This window comes from Haematobia irritans, chromosome 3 (assembly GCF_050003625.1).
Source record: "Haematobia irritans isolate KBUSLIRL chromosome 3, ASM5000362v1, whole genome shotgun sequence".
Classification (NCBI taxonomy): domain Eukaryota; kingdom Metazoa; phylum Arthropoda; class Insecta; order Diptera; family Muscidae; genus Haematobia; species Haematobia irritans.
In genome coordinates, this window is record NC_134399.1 from 33,723,665 (window position 1) to 33,749,261 (window position 25,597).

At 31.3% G+C, this 25,597-nt stretch overlaps 1 protein-coding gene across 1 annotated transcript in view; it reads left to right on the plus strand.

Moving 5' to 3' along the window:
- The first annotated feature begins 2,294 nt into the window (after nucleotides 1-2,294).
- LOC142228373 (solute carrier family 46 member 2) overlaps nucleotides 2,295-25,597 on the plus strand; it is a 34,522-nt gene continuing 11,219 nt past the window's right edge. The window contains exons 1-6 of the mRNA XM_075298783.1: nucleotides 2,295-2,859; nucleotides 22,979-23,092; nucleotides 23,157-23,316; nucleotides 23,380-23,468; nucleotides 23,670-24,140; nucleotides 24,206-24,309. Of these exons, the coding sequence (XP_075154898.1) occupies nucleotides 2,460-2,859; nucleotides 22,979-23,092; nucleotides 23,157-23,316; nucleotides 23,380-23,468; nucleotides 23,670-24,140; nucleotides 24,206-24,309 (1,338 nt within the window). The 5' untranslated portion in view covers nucleotides 2,295-2,459. The remainder of the gene's footprint in view (nucleotides 2,860-22,978; nucleotides 23,093-23,156; nucleotides 23,317-23,379; nucleotides 23,469-23,669; nucleotides 24,141-24,205; nucleotides 24,310-25,597) is intronic.

Here is a 25,597-nt window from a genome sequence, read left to right on the forward strand (position 1 = left end):
TGCAAAAATTGGTCCATATCGGTCCTTAATTATATATAGCCCCCATATAAACCGATCCCCAGATTTGGCTTGTGGAGCCTCTAAGAGAAGCATATTTCATCCGATGTGGCTGAAATTTGGTACATGGTGTTGGTATATGGTCTCTAACAATCGTGCAAAAATTGGTCTACATCGGTCCATAATCATATATAGCCCCCATATAAACCGATCCCCAGATTTGGCTTGCGGAGCCTCAAAGAGAAGCAAATTTCATCCGATCCGGCTGAAATTTTTTATATGATGTTAGTATATGGTATCTAACAACCATGCAAAAATTGGTCCATATCGGTCCTTAATTATATATAGCTCCCATATAAACCGATCCCCAGATTTGGCTTGTGGAGCCTCTAAGAGAAGCATATTTCATCCGATGTGGCTGAAATTTGGTACATGGTGTTGGTATATGGTCTCTAACAATCGTGCAAAAATTGGTCTACATCGGTCCATAATCATATATAGCCCCCATATAAACCGATCCCCAGATTTGGCTTGCGGAGCCTCAAAGAGAAGCAAATTTCATCCGATCCGGCTGAAATTTTTTATATGATGCTGGTATATGGTCTCTAACAACCATGCAAAAATTGGTCCACATCGGTTCATAATTATATATAGCCCCCATATAAACCGATCCCCAGATTTGCTTGCGAAGTCTCCAAGAGAAGAAAATTTCATCCAATCCGGTTGTAATTTGGAACATGGTGTTAGTATATGATCTTTAACAACCGTGGCAGAATTGGTCCATATCGGTCCATAATTATATATAGACCCCATATAAAACGTTCTCCAGATTTGACCTCCGGAACCTCTTGGAGGAGCAAAATTCATCCGATCCGGCTCAAATTAGGGACGTAGTGTTAGTATATGGTCGCTAACAACCATACCAAAATTGGTCCAATCACACAAAAGTTGGGCCATATCGGTTCATAATCATGATTGCCACTAGAGCCAAAAATAATCTACCAAAATTTTGTTTCTATAGAAAATGTTGTCAAAATTTTATTTCTATAGAAAATTTTGTTCAAATTTTATTCGGTTCATAATCATGGTTGCCACTCGAGCCAAAAAAAATCTACCAAGATTTTATTTCTATAGAAAATTTTGTCAAAAGTTTATTTCTATAGAAAATTTTGTGAAAATTTTATTTCTATAGAAAAATTTGTTAAAATTTTATTTCTATAGAAAATTTTGTTAAAATTTTATTTCTGTAGAAAATTTTGTAAAAATTTTATGTCTACTTTGTCAAACTGAATTATATACGTATTGGATCGATCTTGTTTGATTTAATATATACCACGTATAGACTTACATACAATTTAGAAGATGGTGTTAGGAGGTTTTAAGATTACTTAAGTTGCGTTACCGCAACTTAAGTAATTCGATTCTGGATGGCAGTGTTTAGAAGAAGTTTCTACGCAATCCATGATGGAGGGTACATAAGCTTCGGCCTGGCCGAACTTACGGCCGTATATACTTGTTTATTTTATTATTAAATAGTATTATTTTTGTTGTAGTATATTATTATATATTTTTTTTTTGTCAAAATTAATTTTTGAAGCGTATCATGTTAAGCATTTTGGAAGAATATCTATTATATTCCTAACAAAAAATCTAGAACAAATATGGTGTTTTTGGTGTGTGGAGGAAAAGTTCAACAATCACCTGGCAAAACTAAAGCAAAGATTGTGGATTCTCCTTTAAATAAATTACGTATCGTAAAGTATAGATTGAATAACTTTAAATATTAGCATAATATTTTCTTTTCAGTGTGTTATAGCTAAATTTATTCAGTTTCGTTACACTGTTACTGGGATTGTATTGTTTGACAATTCTGTTGTCATAATCCCAACGATGAGTGAGATATTAGATGGTCAGTTACACAATCTCAGCGATATAGAAATTGAATTTCAAAAAAATTTTTTTTTCTAAATTTGAATAATAAAACAATGATAAGTCAGTCATGGCATGTTAAGCAAATTCATACGCATTTATTAACGAGCATCAAACCTGATAAACATGAACCTAAAACGTACCCTCCCCTCAAAAGAAAGCTTAAGAAAGATGATATTCATTTCAGAGTAGAATCACAAAACGAGAAAATCTTAGAAGCTGATCATCTTCATCTCCAAATACACACACACACACGAACACATATACGCTGAATGATCAACGAATGCTAAGCCCCAAAGCTACTGGTGATGATGAGAACGACTAAAAAATTTTAATTTTATTGTCTAAGTTTAGTTGAGAGCCGGACGTCTGCGCGTTGACATACTAAACGTTTTGCAACGCTATTTTGTTACAAAAAAAAAAAATTGAGAGCGACTTAAAATGTTTTAAAGGGGTCTGGCTAAAAATAAGGGTATTAAAATATTAAAAAAAATATATAAATAGCAAAAAAAAATCATTTTTAGCTAATCGAAATGGCCAGCCCTACAGTGGATAAACCTCAGAATGAGGAAAAACTTAGCTACATGCAAAAGGTATGGCGTTATCGCCATTACCTGGTGATAGAACCTTTCTTCTTCTTCTATCTCATGGCTAGTGTCTTCAATATCATTGCCATGTTGAATTTTCCCTTGGATAAGGCTTGTCGCGTTAATTTGGGCTATAGTCCAGAAGTTTGTGCCACCACTTTGGATAAATCGGCCTATGATATTGATTGTGATACTCTAAATTTTGAAGATACTGTGGATTTTACAGCCTCTGAAGCTGAGAAAACTTTTACGGATATGTCTCCTGGTTTCAATGTAACAGTGTGCAAGGCTGAAATTGGTGCTCAGAAGCTGGCAGCTAATGTTTCGGGCAAAAGAGCCCCCATAGGTGAGTATAGACGGCAATGAGAATTCGGAGAAGATATATGGAACATTTATGGGAATCCCAAAAATGTGTCAATAGTAGTTATCAATGGAACTTCAGTGAAAAAAAATTTTTTTTTGATTCAAAAATGTCCCGAAGTTTTGGGCGGTTAGTATGTTTGCATTATTACGCTAAAATAGCAATTTCTTTATGGTTACATTATTTAAAAAAAAAATCCTTTAAAAAAATAATTATTTTCAATTGCTCCTACACAGATTTTTTTCTAAATCAATCACGAAATTAGTTCATCAAATTCTTCTTTTAATTGAAATTGTTTCAATCACAAAAATACCCCTATTAATCAAAGAATTAATTAGATATTAAAAATATTGTTGATTAGAAACTTAATTGATGTCTTAGTTAATCTTTTATATGTTTCAATTAAAAATATAATTGTTTTTTTTTTTCGTAAAATTCAATTAATGTTTAAAACAACAATATTTTTAATTTCGGATTAATTGTGTGATGGATGATTGCAGCAATTACAATTTAAACAAGTAATGAAAGTCTAAAGTCGGGCGGGGCCGACTATATTATACCCTGCACCACTTTGTAGATCTAAATTTTCGATACCATATCACATCCGTCAAATGTGTTGGGTGCTATATATAAAGGTTTGTCCCAAATACATACATTTAAATATCACTCGATCTGGACAGAATTTGATAGACTTCTACAAAATCTATAGACTCAAAATTTAAGTCGGCTAATGCACTAGGGTGGAACACAATGGTATTTTGACCATTTTTGTCGAAATCAGAAAAACATATATACGGGAGTTATATCTAAATCTGAACCGATTTCAACCTAATTTGGCACGCATAGCTACAATGCTAATTCTACCCCCTGTGCAAAATTTCAACTAAATCGGAGCAAAAAATTGGCCTCTGTGGTCATATGAGTTTAAATCGGGCGAAAGCTATATATGGGAGCTATATCTAAATCTGAACCGATTTCAATCAAATTTACCAATCTGAACCGATTTTTTCCAAAATCAATAGGGATCGTCTTTGAGTCGAAACAGCACCCTTTACCAAATTTTAGGACAATCGGAGTAAAATTGCGAGCTGTACTTTGCACACAAAAATACATCAACAGACAGACAGACGGACAGACAGCCAGACAGTCAGACAGACAGACGGACATCGCTAAATCGACTCAGAATTTAATTCTAAGCCGATCCGTATACTAAAAGGTCTATGATTGGTCTATGATTACTCCTTCTTGTCGTTACATACAAATGCACAAATTTATTATACCCTGTACCACAGTAGTGGTGAAGGGTATACAAATGAATTGGTAAGAGAAAAAAAGTTTCTGTTCATAGAGCCAAATTTCAACCGGATCGAATGAAATTTGTTCGCCGTTTAGAAGACAAATCTTGGGAAGTTTAGAAAGTACTCAGTTAAAAATTAATTGATACTATTAACTCTTTAATCTAATTACAAAATAGAGTCAAATCCGGAAGAGATTGAAAATGTATACATTTTTCATTTTTCATTGTTACTATAACGAAAAATTTCCTTTTCTGGGAGCACAGTTGGAAGAATTCTTCCAAAAATTGAAGTTTTTACTGTTCGGTAGATTAGAAAATTCTGACAAATAGCCATAAATTTTCTACAGAAATAAAATATTGACAACATTTTCTATAGAAATAGAATTTTGACAAAATTTGCTATAGAATTCAAAATTTTGGAATAATTTTCTATAAAAATCAAAATTTTGACAAATTTTTCTATAGAAATAAAATTTTGACAATTTTTTTTAATAGAAATAAAATGTTGATAACAATTTCTATAGAAATAAAATTTTGAAAAAAAAAATTCTACAGAAATACAATTTTGACAAACAATTTTCTGTAGAAACCAAAATTTTGATAAAATTTTCTATAGAAAATTTTACTATAAAACTAAATTTTACTATAAAAATAAAATTTTGACAAAAATTTCTATAGAAATAAAATTTTGACAAAATTTTCTATCGAATAAAATTTTGACAAAATTTTCTACAGAAATCAAAATCTCGACAAAATTTTCTATAGAAATAAAATTGTGACAAAATTTTCTATAGAAATAAAATTTTGACAAAATTTTCTATAGAAATAAAATTTTGACAAAATTTTCTACAGAAAAAAAATTTTGACAACATTTTCTATAAAAATAAAATTTTGACAGAATTTTCTACAGAAATAAAATTTTGACAAAATTTTTAATAGAAATAAAATTTTGATAAAATTTTCTATAAAAATAAAATTTTCAAAACTATTTTCAACAGAAATAAAATTTTGACAAAATTTTCTATAGGATTCAAAACTTTAACAAAATTTTCTGTAGAAATCAACATTTTGACAACATTTTCTACGGAAATCAAAATTTTTAATAGAAATACAATTTTGATAAAATTTTCTATAGAAATAAATTAAAAAAAAAAAAGTATATACGGCCGTAAGTTCGGCCAGGCCGAATCTTATGTACCCTCCGCCATGGATTGCGTAGAAACTTCCACGAAAGACTGTCATCCACAATCGAATTAATTGGGTTATGGTATCTTAAAACTTCTTAACATCGTTTTCTAGATTGTGAGTTAGTCCATACGTGGTATATATATTAGACAAAAAAGTTATGTATAGGTAAGTCTACAAATAATTACGAATCGACATGGACTTTTGCACGGTACGTAGAGAGCCAGAAATTTGCTCCTCCAAGAGGCTCCAAAACCAAATCTCGGGATCGGTTTATATGGGGGCTATATATGATTATGGACTGATATGAACCACTTTTGGCATGGTTGTTAAATATCATATACTACCATCACGTACCAAATTTCAACCAGATCGGATGAAATTTGCTTCTCTTAGAGGCCCCGCAAGCCAAATCTGGGGATCGGTTTATATGGGGGCTATATATAATTATGGACCGATGTAGACTAATTTTTGCATGGTTGTTAGAGACCATATACCAACACCATGTACCAAATTTCAGCCAGATCGGATGAAATATGGTTCTCTTAGAGGCTCCGCAAGCCAAATCTGGGGGACCTTTAATGGGGGCTATACGTAAAAGTGAACCGATATGGCCCATTTGCAATACCATCCCACCTACATCAATAACAACTACTTGTGCCAAGTTTCAAGTCGATAGCTTGTTTCGTTCGGAAGTTAACGTGATTTCAACAGGCGGACGGACGGACGGACATGCTCAGATCGACTCAGAATTTCACCACGACCCAGAATATATATACTTTATTTATGGGGTCTTAGAGCAATATTTCGATGTGTTACAAATGGAATGACAAAGTTAATATACCACCATCCTATGGTGGAGGGTATAAAAATCAATTGGCAAGAGGAAAAAAAATGTTTCAGTGCAAAGAGCCAAATTTCAACCGGATCGGATTAAATTTGTTCGTCCTATAGAAGACAAATCTTGGGGAGTCGGCTTAAATGGAGGCCATATATAATTATGGATACATATAGTCTAATTTATGCACGGTTATTAGAGAACATCTGCAGTGAAAAATATATTATCAACAAATTTCCATTTAAAAAGTTAATGGAAGTTTAAAAAGTACTCAGTTAAAAAAATTAATTGATACTATTAACTTTTTAATCTAATTACAAAATAGAGTCAACTAAGGAAGAGATTGAAAATGTATACATTTTTAATGATAGCAATAATAATAGTTCATTCTTACTATTTTTGGGAATATAACGAAAAATTTATTTTTATGGGAGCACAGTTGGAAGAATTCTTCCAAAAATGGAAGTTTTTTACTGTTCGGTAGATTAGGAAATTCTTTGCAGTTTTGGTAGAATTTGCAAAATATTCCTGCCAAATTACCATAAATTTTCTACAGAAATAAAATATTGACAACATTTTCTATAGAAATAGAATTTTGACAAAATTTGCTATAGAATTCAAAATTTTGGAACAATTTTCTATAAAAATCAAAATTTTGACAAATTTTTCTATAGAAATAAAATTTTGAAAAACTTTTTAAAGAAATAAAATGTTGGACAAATTTTCTATAGAAGTAGAATTTTGACAAAATTGTCGAAAAGCAAAAACATTTTCTATAGAAATAAAATTTTGACAAACCTTTTTAAAGAAACAAAATGTTGACAAAATTTTCTATAGAAATACAATTTTGACAAAGTTTTCTATAGAAATAAAATTTTCGTTTTGTTTGTTATTGTTGGCTTCTCTTCAATCGTTATTGTTGTTTTTGATCTCAGCTTAAAGTCATGCATTGACTAAACTACAAGTGTAGCTTAACCAACAGAGGAAAAGTATGCTTGTCAAATTTATTTGGGCAAAGACTGCAAGATGGTTGGATGTACAGCTGTTTCGGAATTACCACATTCCTCATCAGCATCCTCTACTTGCAGCAAAACTATCAACCAATTATCAGAATAAATTCGGGTAATTCACTCAACCCAAAGTGAAATACACTTGAACCTTCCGAAAAAGGGTTTAATAGTCGGCTACTGCCTAAGCAAATTTGCAAGCATATCTCTTTTCCTTTGCCAAACTCAAATCATCGATTTGTATTTAGTTGGCTGGGTTTGTTTTTGGCAAAATCTTCTATCGAACAAAATTTTGAAAAAATTTTCTACAGAAATCAGAATCTTGACAAAATTTTCTATAGAAATAAAATTTTGACAAAATTTTCTATAGAAATAAAAATGTTGACAAAATTTTCTATACAACTGAAATTTTGAAAAAATTTTTAATAGAAATAAAATTTTGATAACATTTTCTATAGAAATAAAATTTTTAGAAAGTTTTCTACAGAAATAAAATTTTTACAGAATTTTCTATAGGAATCAAAATTTTAACAAAATTTTCTGCAGAAATCAAAATTTTGACAAAATTTTCTATAGAAATAAAATTTTAACAAAATTTTCTATAGAAAAATTTTTTTGACAAAATTTTCTATAGCATTCAAAACTTTGGTACAATTTTCTAGAGAAATCAATATATTAACAAAATTTTCTATAAAAATCAAAATTTTGACAAAATTCTTTAAAGAAATAAAATGTTGACAAAATTTTCTATAGCAATAGAATTTTGACAAAATTGTCTACAAACATCAAAACTTTCTATAGAAATAAAATTTTGACAAACCTTTTTAAAAAAATAAAATGTTGATAAAATTTTCTATAGAAATAAAATTTTGGCAAAATTTTCTATTGAAATAAAATGTTGACAAAAATTCTATAGAAATAACATTTTGACAAAATTTTCTATAAAAATAAAATTTTGACAAAATTTTCTATAGAAATAAAATTTTGACAAAATTTTCTACAGAAATAAAATTTTGACAAAATTTTCTACAGAAATAAAATTTTGAAAAAATTTTTAATAGAAATAAAATTTTGAAAAAAAAATTCTACAGAAATAAAATTGCGACAAAATTTTCTATAGAAATAAAATTTTTAACAAAATTTTCTGTAGAAATCAAAATTTTTAAAAAATTTTCTATAGAAATAAAATTTTGACAAAATTTTTTATAGAAATAAAATAAAATAAAAGATATCGATATCTCGACTGATATCGACAAAGTCACGAATTTCAACCGGATATGCTATCCGAATTTTTGTTCTTCCATGAGTTTCGGCAAGACAAATATGGGTATATACTGACACAACATATCTGATTTAAGCCCGATTGGATGAAATCTACTTCTTAAAGAGGCTATATCGTGCGAAAATATAACTAAATTGTGTTCTAAATTTCGAGATTAATTAAATTAATTCTGAGAGATTTTTACCATTTTAATCACGCTGTAGTTCATTCGTACTATTTTTGAGAAGTATACCAAAATACTACATCTGCTTTAGTTAGCATTGCACTTATTGTTATGTCATTGAAATACTGGCACTTAGTTCATAAAAATTTTGTACTAAATTACTAGCGATACAACGATTGTTAATTATATGCTTTAAAGAATCTTGTTTTAGAAAACATTATAGTCCAAAGGTTTTTCGTTGTATGTATTCAGTCCATGCATACATGCATTTCTTTTGAATTTGATTTCGAGTTTTAATTTTTGTATATTCTGAAAATAGTTGACGCCAATACAAGTGCTAATATTAGTTAATTTAAAAGAATTTCTAATGGATAAATTTAAAATCCTGTTCTTATACAAACATTTGACATGACATGACATTTTTATACCCTCCACCATAGGATGGGGGGTATATTAACTTTGTCATTCCGTTTGTAACACATCGAAATATTGTTCTAAGACCCCATAAAGTATATATATTCTGAGTCTTGGTCCTCATCGGTCCATAATTATATATAGCCCCCATATAAACCGATCCCCAGATTTGGTTTCCGGAGCCTCAAAGGGAAGCAAATTTCATCCCATCCCGCTGAAATTTGGTACACGGTGTTGGTACATGGTTTCTAACAACCATCCATATAAACCGATCCCCAGATTTGGCTTGCGGAGCCTCAACGAGAAGCAAATTTCATCCGATACGGCTGAAATTTGGTACATGGTGTTGGTATATGGTCTCTAACAACCATGACAGAATTGATCCACATCGGTCCATAATTATATATAGCCCCCATATAAACCGTTCTCCAGATTTGACCTCCGGAGCCCCTTGGAGGAGCAAAATTCATCCGATCTGGTTCAAATTTGGAACCCGGTGTTAGTATATGGCCGCTAACAACCATACCAATATTGGTACATATCGGTCTATAGTTATATATATATAGCCAATCCCCAATCATACAAAAATTGGTCCATATCGGTTTATAATCATGGTTGCCACTCGAGCCAAGAATAATCTATCAAAATTTTATTTCTATAGAAAATTTTGTTAAAATTTCATTTCTATAGAAAATATTGTCAAAACTTTATTTCTATAGAAAATTTTGTCAAAATTTTATTTCTATAAAAAATTTTGTTAAAATTTTATTTCTATAAAAAATTTTGTCAAAATTTTATTTCTATAGAAACTTTTGTTAAAATTTCATTTCTTTAGAAAATATTGTCAAAACTTTATTTCTATAAAAAATTTTGTAAAAATTTTATTTCTATAGAAAATTTTGTAAAAATTTTATTTCTATAAAAAATGTTGTCAAAATTTTATTTCTATAGAAAATATTGTCAAAACTTTATTTCTATAGAAAATTTTGACCAAATTTATTATCTATAGAAAATGTTATCAAAATTTTATTTGTATAGAAAATTTTGTCAAAATTTTATTTCTATAAAAAATTTTGTCAAACTAAATTATATACGTATTTAATCGGTCTTTTTTAATTTAATATATACCACGTATGGACTTACTTACAATTTAGAAGACGGTGTTAGGAGGTTTTAAGATACCTTGCCATCGGTAAGCTTTACCCCAACCCAAGTAATTCGATTGTGGATGGCAGTGTGTAGAAGAAGTTTCTACGCAATCCATGGTGGAGGGTACATAAGTATATACGGCCGAACTTACGGCCGTATATACTTGTTTTATATAGAATTTCGTGTATTTTTGAAAAAAAAAATATATGTATTTGTGTGGTATATAGAAAGTGCAATTGGCATCTGGTAATGATTTAAGTAATAATATAGAATTAAAATTTCAACCGTAGAATTTTGAATTGGGTATATCCACATGTTTGATTTTTTTTTTTGTTTCGAGCCCATAATAACTCCCAAAAACCATTGGACACATTCAATTTCAATATTTTAATCACTAAAAGTAAGTACTATGGTCAGTTTTCAAGCTTAAAACTAGCTTATTTTCACAGTAAATTTTTTTCAAATAATTAAATGTTTAGCAACCAATATATAGGATCATCCATAATTTTACAACACTTGATAAAAATTTAATCGTCTTCATATATACTTTTGCACTTTTAATTTAGTATTTGGGTGATAAAACGAACTCACCTTAATATGCAAAAATTTACAAAAATCACCTTTATCGTATTACTCAAATATTATTTTGACAGTGTGACGTTAGTTGTCATTCTTCGAGTACTCGAATTATCTTCAACTAGGTTAAATTATTTTAAATTAAATCAAAACACAAGTACGCAGTACACACGCATCGCTTGGATAAACCGACCGTAAATACCCTCATCCAAGGAAAATTTTAATCAAAACGCACGATCGTTTTGAGATAGATATTTTATTGTACTTAAACAATTATTCAGTTTACTTTGTTTGCCGCAACACATAGAGACGGACGGAGGGATTTCAACGAACGGACAAACGGATGGATGGATGGATGTGATTGGTATTTTTGGAAGCGAAGATGTAAACTTTTGACCGCAACCATATTCACCGAGGGAACATTGTAAACAAAACATGGTTGTCAAAGTTTGTCCGGTTCCAAAGATTTTGCTTTACAAAATATTAAAAATATTAATGGATGCAATTTAAACCCGCAATTCAAATGCAAATCAAACAAGTATATACGGCCGTAAGTTCGGCCAGGCCGAATCTTATGTACCCTCCACCATGGATTGCGTAGGAACTTCTACTAAAGGCTGTCATCCACAATCGAATTACTTGAGTTGCGATAACACTTGCCGATGGCAAGGTATCGTAAAACTTTTTAACACTGTCTTCTAAATTGTAAGTTAGCCCATACGGGGTATATATTAAACAAAAAAAGGCCGATTAAATACGTATATAATCTAGTTAGACAAAATTTTCTATAGAAATAAAATTTTGACAAAATTTTCTATAGAAATGAAACCTTGACAAAATTTTCTATAGAAATAAAATTTTGACAAAATTTTCTATAGAAATAAAATTTTGACAAAATTTTCTATAGCAATAAAAACTTGACAAAATTTTCTATAGAAATAAAATGTTGACAAAATTTTCTATGGAAGTAAAATGTTGACAAAATTTTCTATAGCAATACAGTTTTGACAAAAATTTCTATAGAAATAAAATGTTGACAAAATATTGTATAGAAATAAAATTTTGACAAAATTTTGTATAGAAATAAAATGTTGACAAAATTTTCTACAGAAATAAATTTTTTACAAAATTTTCTATAGAAATAAAACTTTGACAAACATTTCTATAGAAATAACATTACTATGCATTACTATGTAACAAAACGAAATAAAAATAAGATTAAGGGACTCGTAAGTTATATGAAAAGATGATGTACAGTGGGAGAAAAGATGATTCAATTTGTAAGAGGAAATTTCCCAAATGTTTTCTCCATAAGGAGTTAGCATAAAGGGCCCAAAATTGAGTTATCTCTCCCAGCCAGATCTATACTAAAGGCTGTGGAAAGGTTCATTCGCCGAAACATGTACAGTCCAGGCGTGTATAGATTGGTATCTGGCGTTTTCTTTTCAATGGCTCTATTAACCATGTTCCTTAATCTATATCTGTCCATAAAGCTCGAAAAATAATTGTATAATTAGATATAATGCATTTGGACGTCAATTGCCTGTTTCGGTATCAGGCTAACATGTAATATAATAGAAATAAACTTTTGACAAAACTTTCTATAGAAATGAAATTTTAACAAAACTTTCTATAGTAATAAAATATGACAAAATTTTCTATGGAAATAAAGTTTAGGTAGATTACAAAATTTTCTATAGAAATAAAATTTTGACAAAATTTTCTATGGAAATAAAATTTTGACAAACATTTGTATAGAAATAAACTTTTGACAAAACTTTCTAGAGAAATGAAATTTTGACAAAACTTTCTATAGTAATAAAATTTGACAAAATTTTCTATGGAAATAAAGTTTTGGTAGATTATTTTTGGCGATATGGACCAATTTTTGTGTAATAAGTCATCGGCTATATATAACTAAAGACCGATATGGACCAATTTTTACATGGCTATTAGAGGCCATATATTGACAAAATGTACCAAATTTCAGCCGTATCGGATGACTTTTGCTCCTCCAAGAGGTTCCGGACGTCAAATCTGGGGACGGTTTATATGGGAACTATATATAATTATGGACCGATATGGACCAAATTTTGCATGGTTGTTAGAGACCATATACTAACACCATGTACTAAATTTCAACTGGATCGGATGATTTTTTCTTTCCAAGAGGCTCCGGAGTTCATATCTGGGGATCGGTTTATATGGGGGCTATATATAATTATGGACCGATATGGACCAATTTTTGCATGGTTATGAGATGCCGTAAACTAACATCAGGTACCAAATTTCAACCGGATCGGATGAATTTTTGTCCCTCCAAGAGGCTGCGGAGGTCAAATCTGGGGATCGGTTTATATGGGGGCTATATATAATTATGGACCGATATGGACCAATTTTTGCATGGTTGTTAAAAACCGTATACTAAGACCACGTACTAATTTTCAACCGGATCGGATGAATTTTGCTCCTCCAAGAGGCTCCGGTGGTCAAATCTGGGGATCGGTTTATATGGGAGCTATATATAATTATGGACCGATATGGACCAATTTTTGCATGGTTGTTAGAGGCCGTATACTAACATCAGGTACCAAATTTCAACCGCATCGGATGAATTTTGCCCCTCCAAAAGTCTCCGGAGGTCAAATCTGGGATCGGTTTATATGGGGGCTATATATAATTATGGACCGATATTGACCAATTTTTGCATGGTTGTTAGAGACCATATACTAACATCAGGTACCAAATATCAATCGGATCGGATGAATTTTGCCCCTCCAAGAGGCTCCGGAGGTCAAATCTGGGATCGGTTTATATGGGGGCTATATATAATTATGGACCGATATGGACCAATTTTTGCATGGTTGTTAGAGACCGTATACTAAGACCACGTACAAATTTCAACCGGATCGGATGAAGTTTGCTGCTCCGGGAGGCTCCCCAAGCCAAATTTGGGGATCGGTTTATATGGGGGCTATACGTAAACGTGGTCCGATATGGCCCATTTTCAATACCATCCGACCTACATCAATAACAACTACTTGTGCCAAGTTTCATGTCGATAGCTTGTTTCGTTCGGAAGTTAGCGTGATTTTCACAGACGGACGGACAGCCTGACAGACGGACGGACGGACAGACGGACGGACGGACATGCTTAGATCGACTCAGAATTTCACCACGACCCAGAATATATATACTTTATAGGGTCTTTAGAGCAATATTTCGATGTGTTACAAACGGAATGACAAAGTTAATATACCCCCATCCTATGGTGGAGGGTATAAAAATAAATAAATTTATTAATAGAACAAGTTTGGTATTTCTGTGTGGATCTAACATAACTTGTATCTTCATGTCATCGAATCATTAGCTACAAAAATTAGCATCAACAGAAATTATTGAAAGTAATTTTTGATTCTTTTGGTAGAAGAGAGAAAATAAACCAACAAAGAACCGGATCTACACATATGATTAAATTCTAATAGATATTAAATTTTGTTGAAATTTTATTTTTTATATTAAGTACTGGAATTCCAAAGGCATTACTAACACTAAATTAGCTATGGCAATTAATCATGGATTAAGAGTTTATATATATTTTGCTGTTGAAAAATAGCTTAAACAATAATGATAAATAATGGTTGCAGAATTAGTTTTTCGTAAATGTTTCAAGCTTCATTACCACATGGAAAAAATATTGTCGTTAGACCACCGAATTCTTATCCTTACAATTCGAATGCGAATTTTGCTAAGCATAGAAGATGTATTTCTTTGATATAAAGTTTTGTTCCTTGTCTAATAGTAGATAAACTTCTCAATGAAGTCGTTTTGGTCTTATAGGTATGTAATTTAAATTAAATTTAGATAGTTTTGATACCCTCCACCATATATATATATATATATATATATATATATATATATATATATATATATATATATATATATATAATATATATATTATATATATATATATATATATATATATATATATATATATATATATATATATATATATATATATATATATATATATATATATATATATATATATATATATATATATATATATATATATATATATATATATATATATATATATATTCTGGGTCGTGGTGAAATTCTGAGTAGTTCAGAAACAAGCCAATGACTTGAATCTTGGCACAAGTAGTTATTATTGATGTAGGTCGGACGATATTGCAAATGGGCCATATCGGATCACTTTTACGTATATCCCCCATATAAACCGATGCTCAGATTTGGCTTGCGGAGCCTCTTGGAGTTGAAGCTTATACTAACACCATGACGCATGGTGTTAGTATAAGCTCTCTCACGCGCATGCAAAAATTGGTCCAAATCGGTCCACAATTATATATAGCCCCCATATAAACCGATCCCCAGATTCGGCTTGCGGAGCCTCTAAGAGAAGCAAATTTCATCCGATCCGACTGAAATTTGGTACACGGTGCTAGTAAATGGTCTTTACCAAACATGCAAAAATTGGTTCACATCGGCCCATAATTATATATAGCAACCATATAAACCGATCCCCAGATTTGGTTTGCGTAGCCTCTAAGAGAAGCAAATGTCATCCCATCCGGCTGAAATTTGGCACATCGTGTTAGTATAAGGTCTCTAACAACCATGCAAAAATTGGTTCACATCGGTCCATAATTATATATAGCCCCCATATAAACCGATCCCCAGATTTGACCTCCGGAGCCCCTTGGAAGAGCAAAATTCGCCCGATCCGGTTGAAATTTGGTACGTTGCGCAGGTATATGGCCGCTAACAACCATGTAAAAATTGGTCCATATCGGTCGATTCCCAAAAATAATCTAGCAAAATTTAGTTTCTATAAACAATTTTGTCAAAATTTTATTTCTATAGAAAATTTTGTCAAAATTTTTTTTTTCTACAGAAAAATTTATCAAACTGAATTATTTACGTATTTAATCGGCCTTTGTTGTTTAATATATACCCCGTACGGCCTAACTTTCAATTGAGAAGACGGTGTTAAGAAGTTTTAAGATACCTTGCCAGCGGCAAGTGTTAATTGTAGAAAATTTGCTAGCGAAGCCTTTATGGATTTACACAGAAAAAATATCACCCAAAATATTTCTTATTAAAAAGTTGATTGAAGTTGAAAATGTTTTCAATTAATAAATTAATTGATACAATTAACTTTCTAATCGAGATAGAAACATTAAGTTAATTTAGTCAATGATTGTAAATTTAAAAATTGTTAATTGAAAAATTAATTGATACAATTAACTTTTTTATCAAACTCGGAAGACTAGATCACGTCAAAAGTGTGACGGATTTCTTTTTAATTTTTAACTAAAAATTTTTTTAACAGTCATTTTTTAATCAAACTAAAAAATGTTTGTGTGCAAAGTACAGCTCGCAGTTTAGTCCTGATCGTCCTCATATTTGGCATCCCAGCACAAAAATTTGGAAGTTCTTCCAAAGGCACAACTTTAAAAGCCCTTCCGGAAGATGCACTCCCAATGATGTTCTTTATTTTAACTACCCAGAAAGTTCTGTTTATTCAATTTTTTATAACTTGGATTTTTCATATTTTTAATGGGTAATTTTAACTTTTTTTGTTTCAAATAGGTTAAAAACAGTTTAAGAATTCATAAAATGGTACAAATTATTTAAATTTTGTCGAAAAAACGATAAATCCAATCTGAAAAAATTGTGAATTTTTGAAAATATTTGAGGTCAAACGTTTCACACAAGCGTTAGAATCCATTTAAAATTATAAACAAAAAATTATTTATTTATTACAAGATTTACAATCATAATAAATTATGAAAATAAATATAAAAAAATTTTAAATTATTTATTTGACAAAATATCACAGATTGTTTTAATTTACATCCAAAACATTGAATTCGGATCAGACCTAAAGAAGTGATGCAAATTTAGTGCACTGGCTGTTGAAATGGAGGACTTCCGTCCTATGACAAGCCCATGTTAAATTCATCGCTTCTGCGTCAATTTAGCACCACTTCCGGATCCAAAAAGAACATTTTCATTACTTTTGTGGCGACGCTTTTTTTGCTGGGATAGAGTTCGACACAAAGAGAATCACTATTGATTTGGGAAAAAATCGATTCAGATTTAGCTGCCATATATAGTAATCACCGATCTAGTCATAATTGACGTTTATCAACCCATATTCCGTACATCCGAATATTTTGTTAGTCTTGGAAAACTTCCAAACCGTTTCAGATTTAGACATAGCTCCCATATACACATATCTTTCGCCCGATATGCACTTATATGGTCCCAGAAGCCTTGATTTGCTTCAAATTTTGCACAAGGAGTACAATTGATATAATTGATAATGTGTCATATGTTAATATGTGAAGTCGCTTCAGATTTAGATATAGTTTCCATAAATATCTTTCCAACAAACTTGACTTCATAGAATTAGGTCAACATTTTAAGACGTAAGAACTTTTTTCTTATTGTATCTTAAAATATACAGTGCACATTTAAGGGTTAAATTTCATTACAATCGGTTCAGATTTAGATATAGCTTCCAGGGCGTTACCCAAGTCTAGAGATGTTGTAAGTATAAGTATGAAAATACTGTCCAAATCGGTTAATATTTAAATACTTGTATATGGTAATATAAACTTTTATATAGCTTGCAATGAATTTGAAGGAGTCAAAATTGATGGTATCAAAAATTTTGGTTTAAATAGCGGTGAAGGGTATAATATTGTCAGCCCCGACCGACTTTAGACTTTAGTTATTTGTTTTTAATTCAAGTTTCTTTATTTTATTCAAATTTAGTGTATTAATTTCGTGTCCTTAAACAGAAAAATTTCATGAAAATTTTTACAATTGAAATTTTAATTGAATTTTAAAACATATTTAATTAAAAATTTAATTAATTCAACAAAATGCTTAATTGAAACAAAAATCAATCACAAACATTAATAGTATCAATTAATTTTTTAACTGATACTATCATTTCTGTGATTGAAGACATATCAATTAAAGAATTAATTGGTTCAATTAATATCGTGATTGAATCAGAAAAAAAAATTGTAAATTTAGATGGCACAATCCTTCGTACTAGGTTAATATTTTTTACAGTGTAGATTTTTGTATAGAAAAAGCCTTAAGGAAAGGTAAGAACCATTACATTCAACTAAACTATAAGTGTACGTACTTAAACATACGTTTTGTGTGAATATGTAGTATACTCGTATGGCTTTCCTATCTCTCTCGCTCTCTCATTATATTTCATCTCTCCCAGAAGATTCAATATACAGTATGTCAAGAAAGTCTTTTGACATTGCCAAATATTTCAAATTCTAGAAATAATTGAAATATTAAATATTTTATTAAATTTTTAATTCTGTGTACGTATGTATACTTTGCAAAATACATAATAAAATATTTTTTTAAAATTTCATTATATTTAATTTTGGAACAAAACATAATTTTTATCCCATTGTCAAAACACTTTCTTGACAAACTGTACCTGAATTTGAAGAATATTTGTTTAAATTTTCGACACTATGTGGGGATTATATCTGTTACAAGTTTTTTTTTTAATATATAGAATTTAATTAACTACCTTTAAACTTTTTCGCTAATTGGGTTTTTATGGCGTATATAATTCACACTCCAGTCTATAGAATGTAGTAAGATCAACTTGTTGTTGTTGTTGCTGTTTCGTTTGTCAGGATTAAAAGACAATTTACGAAATTCCTTCTTTGGTAACATCATCGAAGGCATATCACAAAATTAGCATACCGGTCAAGACAGCTGAAGAAAAGTGCCCAAAACCAAATACCATGATTAGAAGCACGTGTTGCCATCTATGTTTAGTGGTCACAGAAGTCAACTAAGAGCTATAAAAAAACAAAAATCTCAGAGTGAAATTCTCGTATATCTAATAAACACTACATAAAAAAGTCGTTTTAAATCTCACATTAATCATGAGCCTAAGTTGAGATGAATAATGACGAAGAGAGTTCGTTCTATCGTTCATTCATTGAGTTAACACGCCACACGCAGTTTGTGTTGTTGTGTTTTTTCCCAAATGGATTTGTTTACGAATGCTAGAAAGAAAGATCAACTTTGACAAAACCGGTTCAACGGATTTGTTTACAACTCAGTTGATTCTCCACAGAATAACAACGTGTTTGGCTTTAGCTTGTTGCCTATTTTTTTGCTATATTTAGTTTTGTTTTTCTTTTGTGTAATTCATTTTTTTTTCATGGGTTTTGTTGATAACAACATCATCGCTCTAGGTTGATTTCTATTTCGAAAATTTTATTCATTCAAGTTCATGTCTCAAATTAACGGTGATTTGTCATGAATGTCTATTGACCTTAGTCATGATGCGGCTCAATTGCATAAAATTGAAAATAAATTTTATTTGAAGTGGATTTAGTTTTGGGTTTTTGCTTTTACTTACTGTTTGCGTTGTTATTATTAATATTATTAAAAACTTGCTAATCTTATAATTGTTTGTTCATTTATGAGGAAAATTTTTTAAGGTTTAATTGAAAATTGATTTAACTATAATTATTTTGTACAATGATGACTAGACACTGGTAGAAAAACTTCGTTTTATTAACGGAATTTGTCAATGAAATTTAATAAATTATTGATAATTTCATAAATACACTGAAAAAAATGTTGTCGTAAAGTCAAAGATGTCACGTCTTTAAAATATAAATGCGAATTTTGCTTAGTATAGAAGACGCATTTCTCTAATATAAAGATTTTCTCCTTGTCCAAAAGTCGATAAACTTTTCAATGAAGTCGTATTGTCCTTATAATTAAGTGATTTCAATTAAAAATGGGTATCATAACATGAAAGAAAAAATGTTTGGCCTAAGGTCAACGTGACTTTAATAATTCAGAAAATTTCTTTAAATTTAATGAAATGGCCTTTAAATTTGTTGTCTTTTTGCATCTTGACTACAAAGCAAAAAATCGTTCAAATATAGGACATGGTTTTCAACACTTTATTTTAAAGACGTTTTTTACTTGAAACATAGCATAATTTCTACTAGAAATCTAGTCCTAATTTTGATAGCATATGACGAAAAGAAACTTAAAAATCGAAAAATTTAAATTTGCTTCCTAGAAGCAAGTACACAAAACCCAAAGTTAAAAGAGAATTGTGTCTTAAAAGTATCCTTACTTGTATTCTCAGCTTCTTTGGCACGGAATCAATACCAAAATTTTTAAAGTAAACACAAAATCTTTGGAACCGGGCATGCTTTTTTTTCAGTGTACAATGCAACTTTTCGTTAATATAGCGTCACAAAAAAGTAGTGAAAATGTTCTTTTTGGATAAGTTGTGAAAAATCGGAGCAGAAGCGATGAATTTAACATGGGCTTGTCATAGGATTGATGTCCACCATCATCCATCCCAAAAATCGTTGCACTGATTTTGCATCACTTCTTAAGGCTGGTCCGAATTCAGCGTTTTGGATGTGAATTAAAAAATTGTGTGATATTTTGCAAAACAAATAATTTTTATACCCTCCACCAACTTTGTCATTCCGTTTGTAACACATCGAAATATTGCTCTAAGACCCCATAAAGTATATATATTCTGGGTCGGGGTAAAATTCTGAGTCGATCTGAGCATGTCCGTACGTCGTCCGCCCGTCCGTCTGTTGAAATCACGCTACCTTCCGAACGAAACAAGCTATCGACTTGAAATTTGGCACAAGTAGTTGTTATTGATGTAGGTCGGATGGTATTACAAATGGGCCATATCGGTCCACTTTCACGTATAGCCCCCATATAAACGGACCACCAAATTTGGTTTGCGAATCCTCTAAGAGAAGCAAATTTCATCCGATACGGCTGAAATTTGGTACATGGTGTTAGTATATGGTCTCTAACAACCATGCAAACATTGGTCCGCATCGGTCCATAATTATATATAGCCCCCATATAAACCTATCCACAGATTTGGATTTTGGAGCCTCTAAGAGAAGAAAATTTCATCCGATCCGGTTGAAATTTGGTACATGGTGTTAGTATATGGTCTCTAACAACTATGCAAAAATTGGTCCACTTCGGTCAATAATTACATACAGCCCCATATAAACCGATCCCCCGATTTGGCTTGCGGAGCCTCTAAGAGAAGCAAATTTCATCCGATCCGGCTGCAATTTGGTACCTGGTGTTAGTATATGGTCTCTAATGACCATGCAAAAATTGGTCAACATCGGTCCATAATTATATATAGCCCCCATACAAACCGATACCCAGGTTTGGTTTGCGGATCCTCTAAGAGAAGCAAATTTCATACGATCCGGCTGAAATTTGGTACATGGTATTAGTATATAATCTCTAACAACCATGCAAAAATTGGTCCATATCGGTCCATAATTATATATAGCCCCCATATAAACCGATCCCCAGATCGGATCCTCTAAGAGAAGCAAATTTCATCCGATCCGGCTGAAATTTGGTCCATGATATTAGTATATTATCTCTAACAACCATACAAAAATTGGTCTATATCGGTCCATAATTATATATAGCCCCCACATAAACCGATCCCCAGATTTGGTTTGCGGATCCTCTAAGAGAAGCAAATATCATCCGATACGGCTGAAATTTGGTGCATAGTTTTGGTATATAGTCTCTAACAACCATTCAAAAATTGGTCCATATGGGTCCATAATTATATATAGCCCCCATATAAACCGATCCCCAGATTTGACCTCCGTAGCCTCTTAGAGGAGCAAAATTCATCCGATTCAGTTGAAATTTGGTACGTGGTATTAGTATGTGGTCTCTAACAAACACGCAAAAATTGGTCCATATCGGTCCATAATTATATAGCCCCCATATAAACCGTTCCCCAGGGCCTCTTGGAGGAGCAAAATTCATCCGATCCGGTTGAAATTTGCAACATGGTGTTAGTATATGGCCGCTAATAACCATGCCAAAATTGGCCCATATCGGTGTATAGTTATATATAGCCGATTCCCAATCACACAAAAATTGATCCATATAGGTTCATAATCATGGTTGCCACTCAAGCCAAAAATAATCTTCCAAAATTGTATTTCTATATTCCATAGAAAATTTTGTCAAAATTTTACTCCTATGTAAAATTTTGTCAAATTTTATTTCTATAGAAAATTTTGGCAAAATTTTATTTCTATAGAAAATGTTGTCAACATTTTAATTCTATAGAGAATGTTGTAAAAATTTAAATCCATTGAAAATTTTGTCAAAATGTTAATTCTATAGAAAATTTTGTTAAAATCTTATTTCTATAGAAAACTTTGTCCTAGTTTTATTTCTACAGAAATTTTTTTTCCAAATTTTACTTCTATAGAAAATGTTGTCAAGTAATTTGATTGTGGATGACAGTTTCCAGTAGATGATTCTACGTAATCCATAGTGCACTGAAAAAAAAGCATACTCGGTTCCAAAGATTTTGTCTTTACTTTAAAAGATTTGGTATTGATTCCGAGCCAAAGAAGCGGAGAATACAAGTAAGGATACTTTTAAGACACAATTCTCTTTTAAATTTAGGTTTTGTGTACTTGCTTCTAGGAAGCTAATTTTAATTTTTCGCTTTCTCAGCTTTTTTTCTTCATATGCTATCAAAGTCCTTTAAAAACGAGTTAACGGCAACTTTATTTTCCAAATTAGGACTCCACTTCCAGTAGAAATTATGCTATGTTTGAAGTAAAAAACTTCTTTAAAATAAAGTTTTGAAAAACATGTCCTATATTTGAACGATTTTTTGCTTTGTAGTCAAGATGCAAAAAGACAACAAATTTAAAGACAATTTCATTAAATTTAAAGAATTTTTCTGAATTATTAAAATCAAGTTGACCTTAGCCTATAAATTTTTTCTTTCATGTTAAGATACCCATTTTTAAGTCAAATCACTTAATTATAAGGACAATACGACTTCATTGAAAAGTTTATCGACTTTTGGACAAGGAAAAAATCTTTATTTTAGAGAAATGCGTCTTCTATGCTAAGCAAAATTTGTATTCGTATTTTAAAGACATGAAATCTTTGACCTCACGACAATATTTTTTTCAGTGTGGATGGTACATAAGCTTCGGCCTTGCCGAACTTACGGCCGTATATACTTGTTTGGGTTACATTTATAAAATTCATAAAAATAAAAAATTTTATTCCAATTTTGTATTTATCCTCATTTCAGCTGCCATTTTCCCACTGATTGTTATGCTCTTCGCTGGTGGTTGGAGTGATCGTTACAATAAACGTAAAGCATGTATGATAGCACCCCTAATAGGAGAAAGTCTTATGTTTTTGTGTAAGTGGAAAATTTTTGTAAAATTTATTGCGATCAATAATCAATAAATGCTTCAACAAAGAAGGTCTTCTGGCATCGGCAATATTCTTTGATAAAATACCCATGGAATTTGGAGCATACAGTGAGGCCATTGTCCCAGCATTGTTTGGTGGTAATACTTTATGTCTGATGGCAATTGATAGTTATATGACCATATCAACACCCGAAGAAGATCGCATATTCAGGTGAGTAGGAGATTCAATTCTTCAAAATCAATTTAGCTGTGAATTCATTAAAATAAATTTTAGATTTGGTATATTCGCTATGTTTACCACTGGTCTACCTTTTATTGGTCAACCCATAAGTGGAGTTCTTTTCAATTATCTGGGATATACATGTAAGTAATAAAGTGATACTTGTTATATCTAAAAATGGTTCGATATGGCCAATTTGCTATGCCGATATACTTGAGTAACAACTATGTGTACCAAGTTTCAAGTCACTGCTTTGTTTCACGGACGGGCGGATGGCCGTCGTTAGATCGATCGATCGATCGATCGGAAATAAAAATTATTTTAATGCTCTCTTTCATTTGCAGGGTCCTTCACGATGGCTTTCTCATTCAATGTGATCGCTTTGCTTTATGTCATCTTCATAATCAAAGAACTAAAACCATTACCTTCGAAGACTAGCGATTCCGCAATTGAGGCAAAATCCCATACATCAGGTACTGAAAATCCAGCCTATGATGGCACACAATTGGATGAACTACAAACAACTCCTCGCAATGTTGCACTTAACAATAATGCTGCTGCTCCAGAGAAGAGAAATGTTTTCAAGGACTTTTTCGATCCCAGTTTAGTTGTTGACTACGTTAAGTTTCCTTTGAAGAAACGACCAAATCGTGGCCGTATGTTGCTACTCTTCCTAATGATGGCCTATATGTTTACCATTGGTCCTGGATTGGGTGAAAATGATTTTTGGAATCGTTTCACTTTTCGCAAACTCAATTGGAATGGTAATGATTTTAGTGTATATTCAACAGTAACCTCGGCTTTGGTGTTGGCAGGTAAGTGTGAAAATTTATTTTCTTTTATTGTCTTTATTAACTTTCTTTTGTTGGCTTCTTTCCAGGAACCTTTATTGGTACTGCAATTTTGAGTAAATTGCTCAAGCTTTCCGATGCTTTAGTGGGTTTTGTCTCCGCCTTAACTACTGCTTGTTCAAGAGTATTATTTGTAAGTATGTGGGAAAAATTTTGTCCATTTTGTGAAAATTGTTCTAAAATTTAGAATCGCATCCGCAAAATTTTTCATTTTGACCATATATTCTTCCCCCTTGAGCCTTTAAAAATAAATCTTTTTAACACGTTGACTGCCGCACTACGAGATAACTCGTAGTGGCCAGTTTTCTGAAAATGGCCTTGGCAGTCAACGTGTTAATATAGTTATCTTTAATGAGAAATTAAAATTAAAATTGTATTGGAGTCCGAGGGAATCTCTATTTTTTGTTACAAGAAAAATAAATCTTGCGATTCCGAATTTCGATATTTGTAGACTTACTTGGAATATTCAGTCCATTGTGAGACAACAGTGGTAAACTTCCCTTTTATCAATGATTGCTACCCAATTCTATGTAAAGCTCAACGACAAGCGACCTCCTCCTTATAGTTAAAATTTTTGATGAAATCTCGTACAGAAGCTCCGACATATCATTGTCATTACTAAGAGGGAATAAACCACTGCCGAAAACCCTAAATTTTAAGTATATTTTGACCAAATTTTCTTTAGAAATAATATTTGGACAAAATTTTCTATAGAAAAACAAGTAAGGAAAGTCTACATTCGGGCGGGGCCGACTATATTATACCCTGCACCACTTTGTAGATCTAAATTTTCGATACCATATCACATCCGTCAAATGTGTTGGGTGCTATATATAAAGGTTTGTCCCAAATACATACATTTAAATATCACTCGATTTGGACAGAATTTCATAGACTTTTACAAAATCTATAGACTCACAATTTAAGTTGGCTAATGCACTAGGGTGGAACACAATTTTAGTAAAAAACCAGTAAGGAAAGTCTAAAGTCGGGCGGGGCCGACTATATTATACCCTGCACCACTTTGTACATCCAAATTTTCGATACCATATCAAATCCGTCAAATGTGTTGGGGGTTATATATAAAGGTTTGTCCCAAATACATACATTTAAATATCACTCGATCTGGAAGAATTTGATAGACTTCTACAAAATCTATAGACTCAAAATTTAAGTTGGCTAATGCACTAGGGTGGAACACAATTTTAGTAAAAAAAAAAATATGGGAAACATTTAAATCTGAAGCAATTTTAAGGAAACTTTGCAAAAGTTTATTTATGATTTATCGCTCGATATATATGTAGTAGAAGTTTAGGAAAATTAGAGTCATTTTTACAACTTTTCGATTAAGCAGTGCCGATTTAACAAGGAAAATGTTGGTATTTTGACCAATTTTGTCGAAATCAGAAAAACATATATAT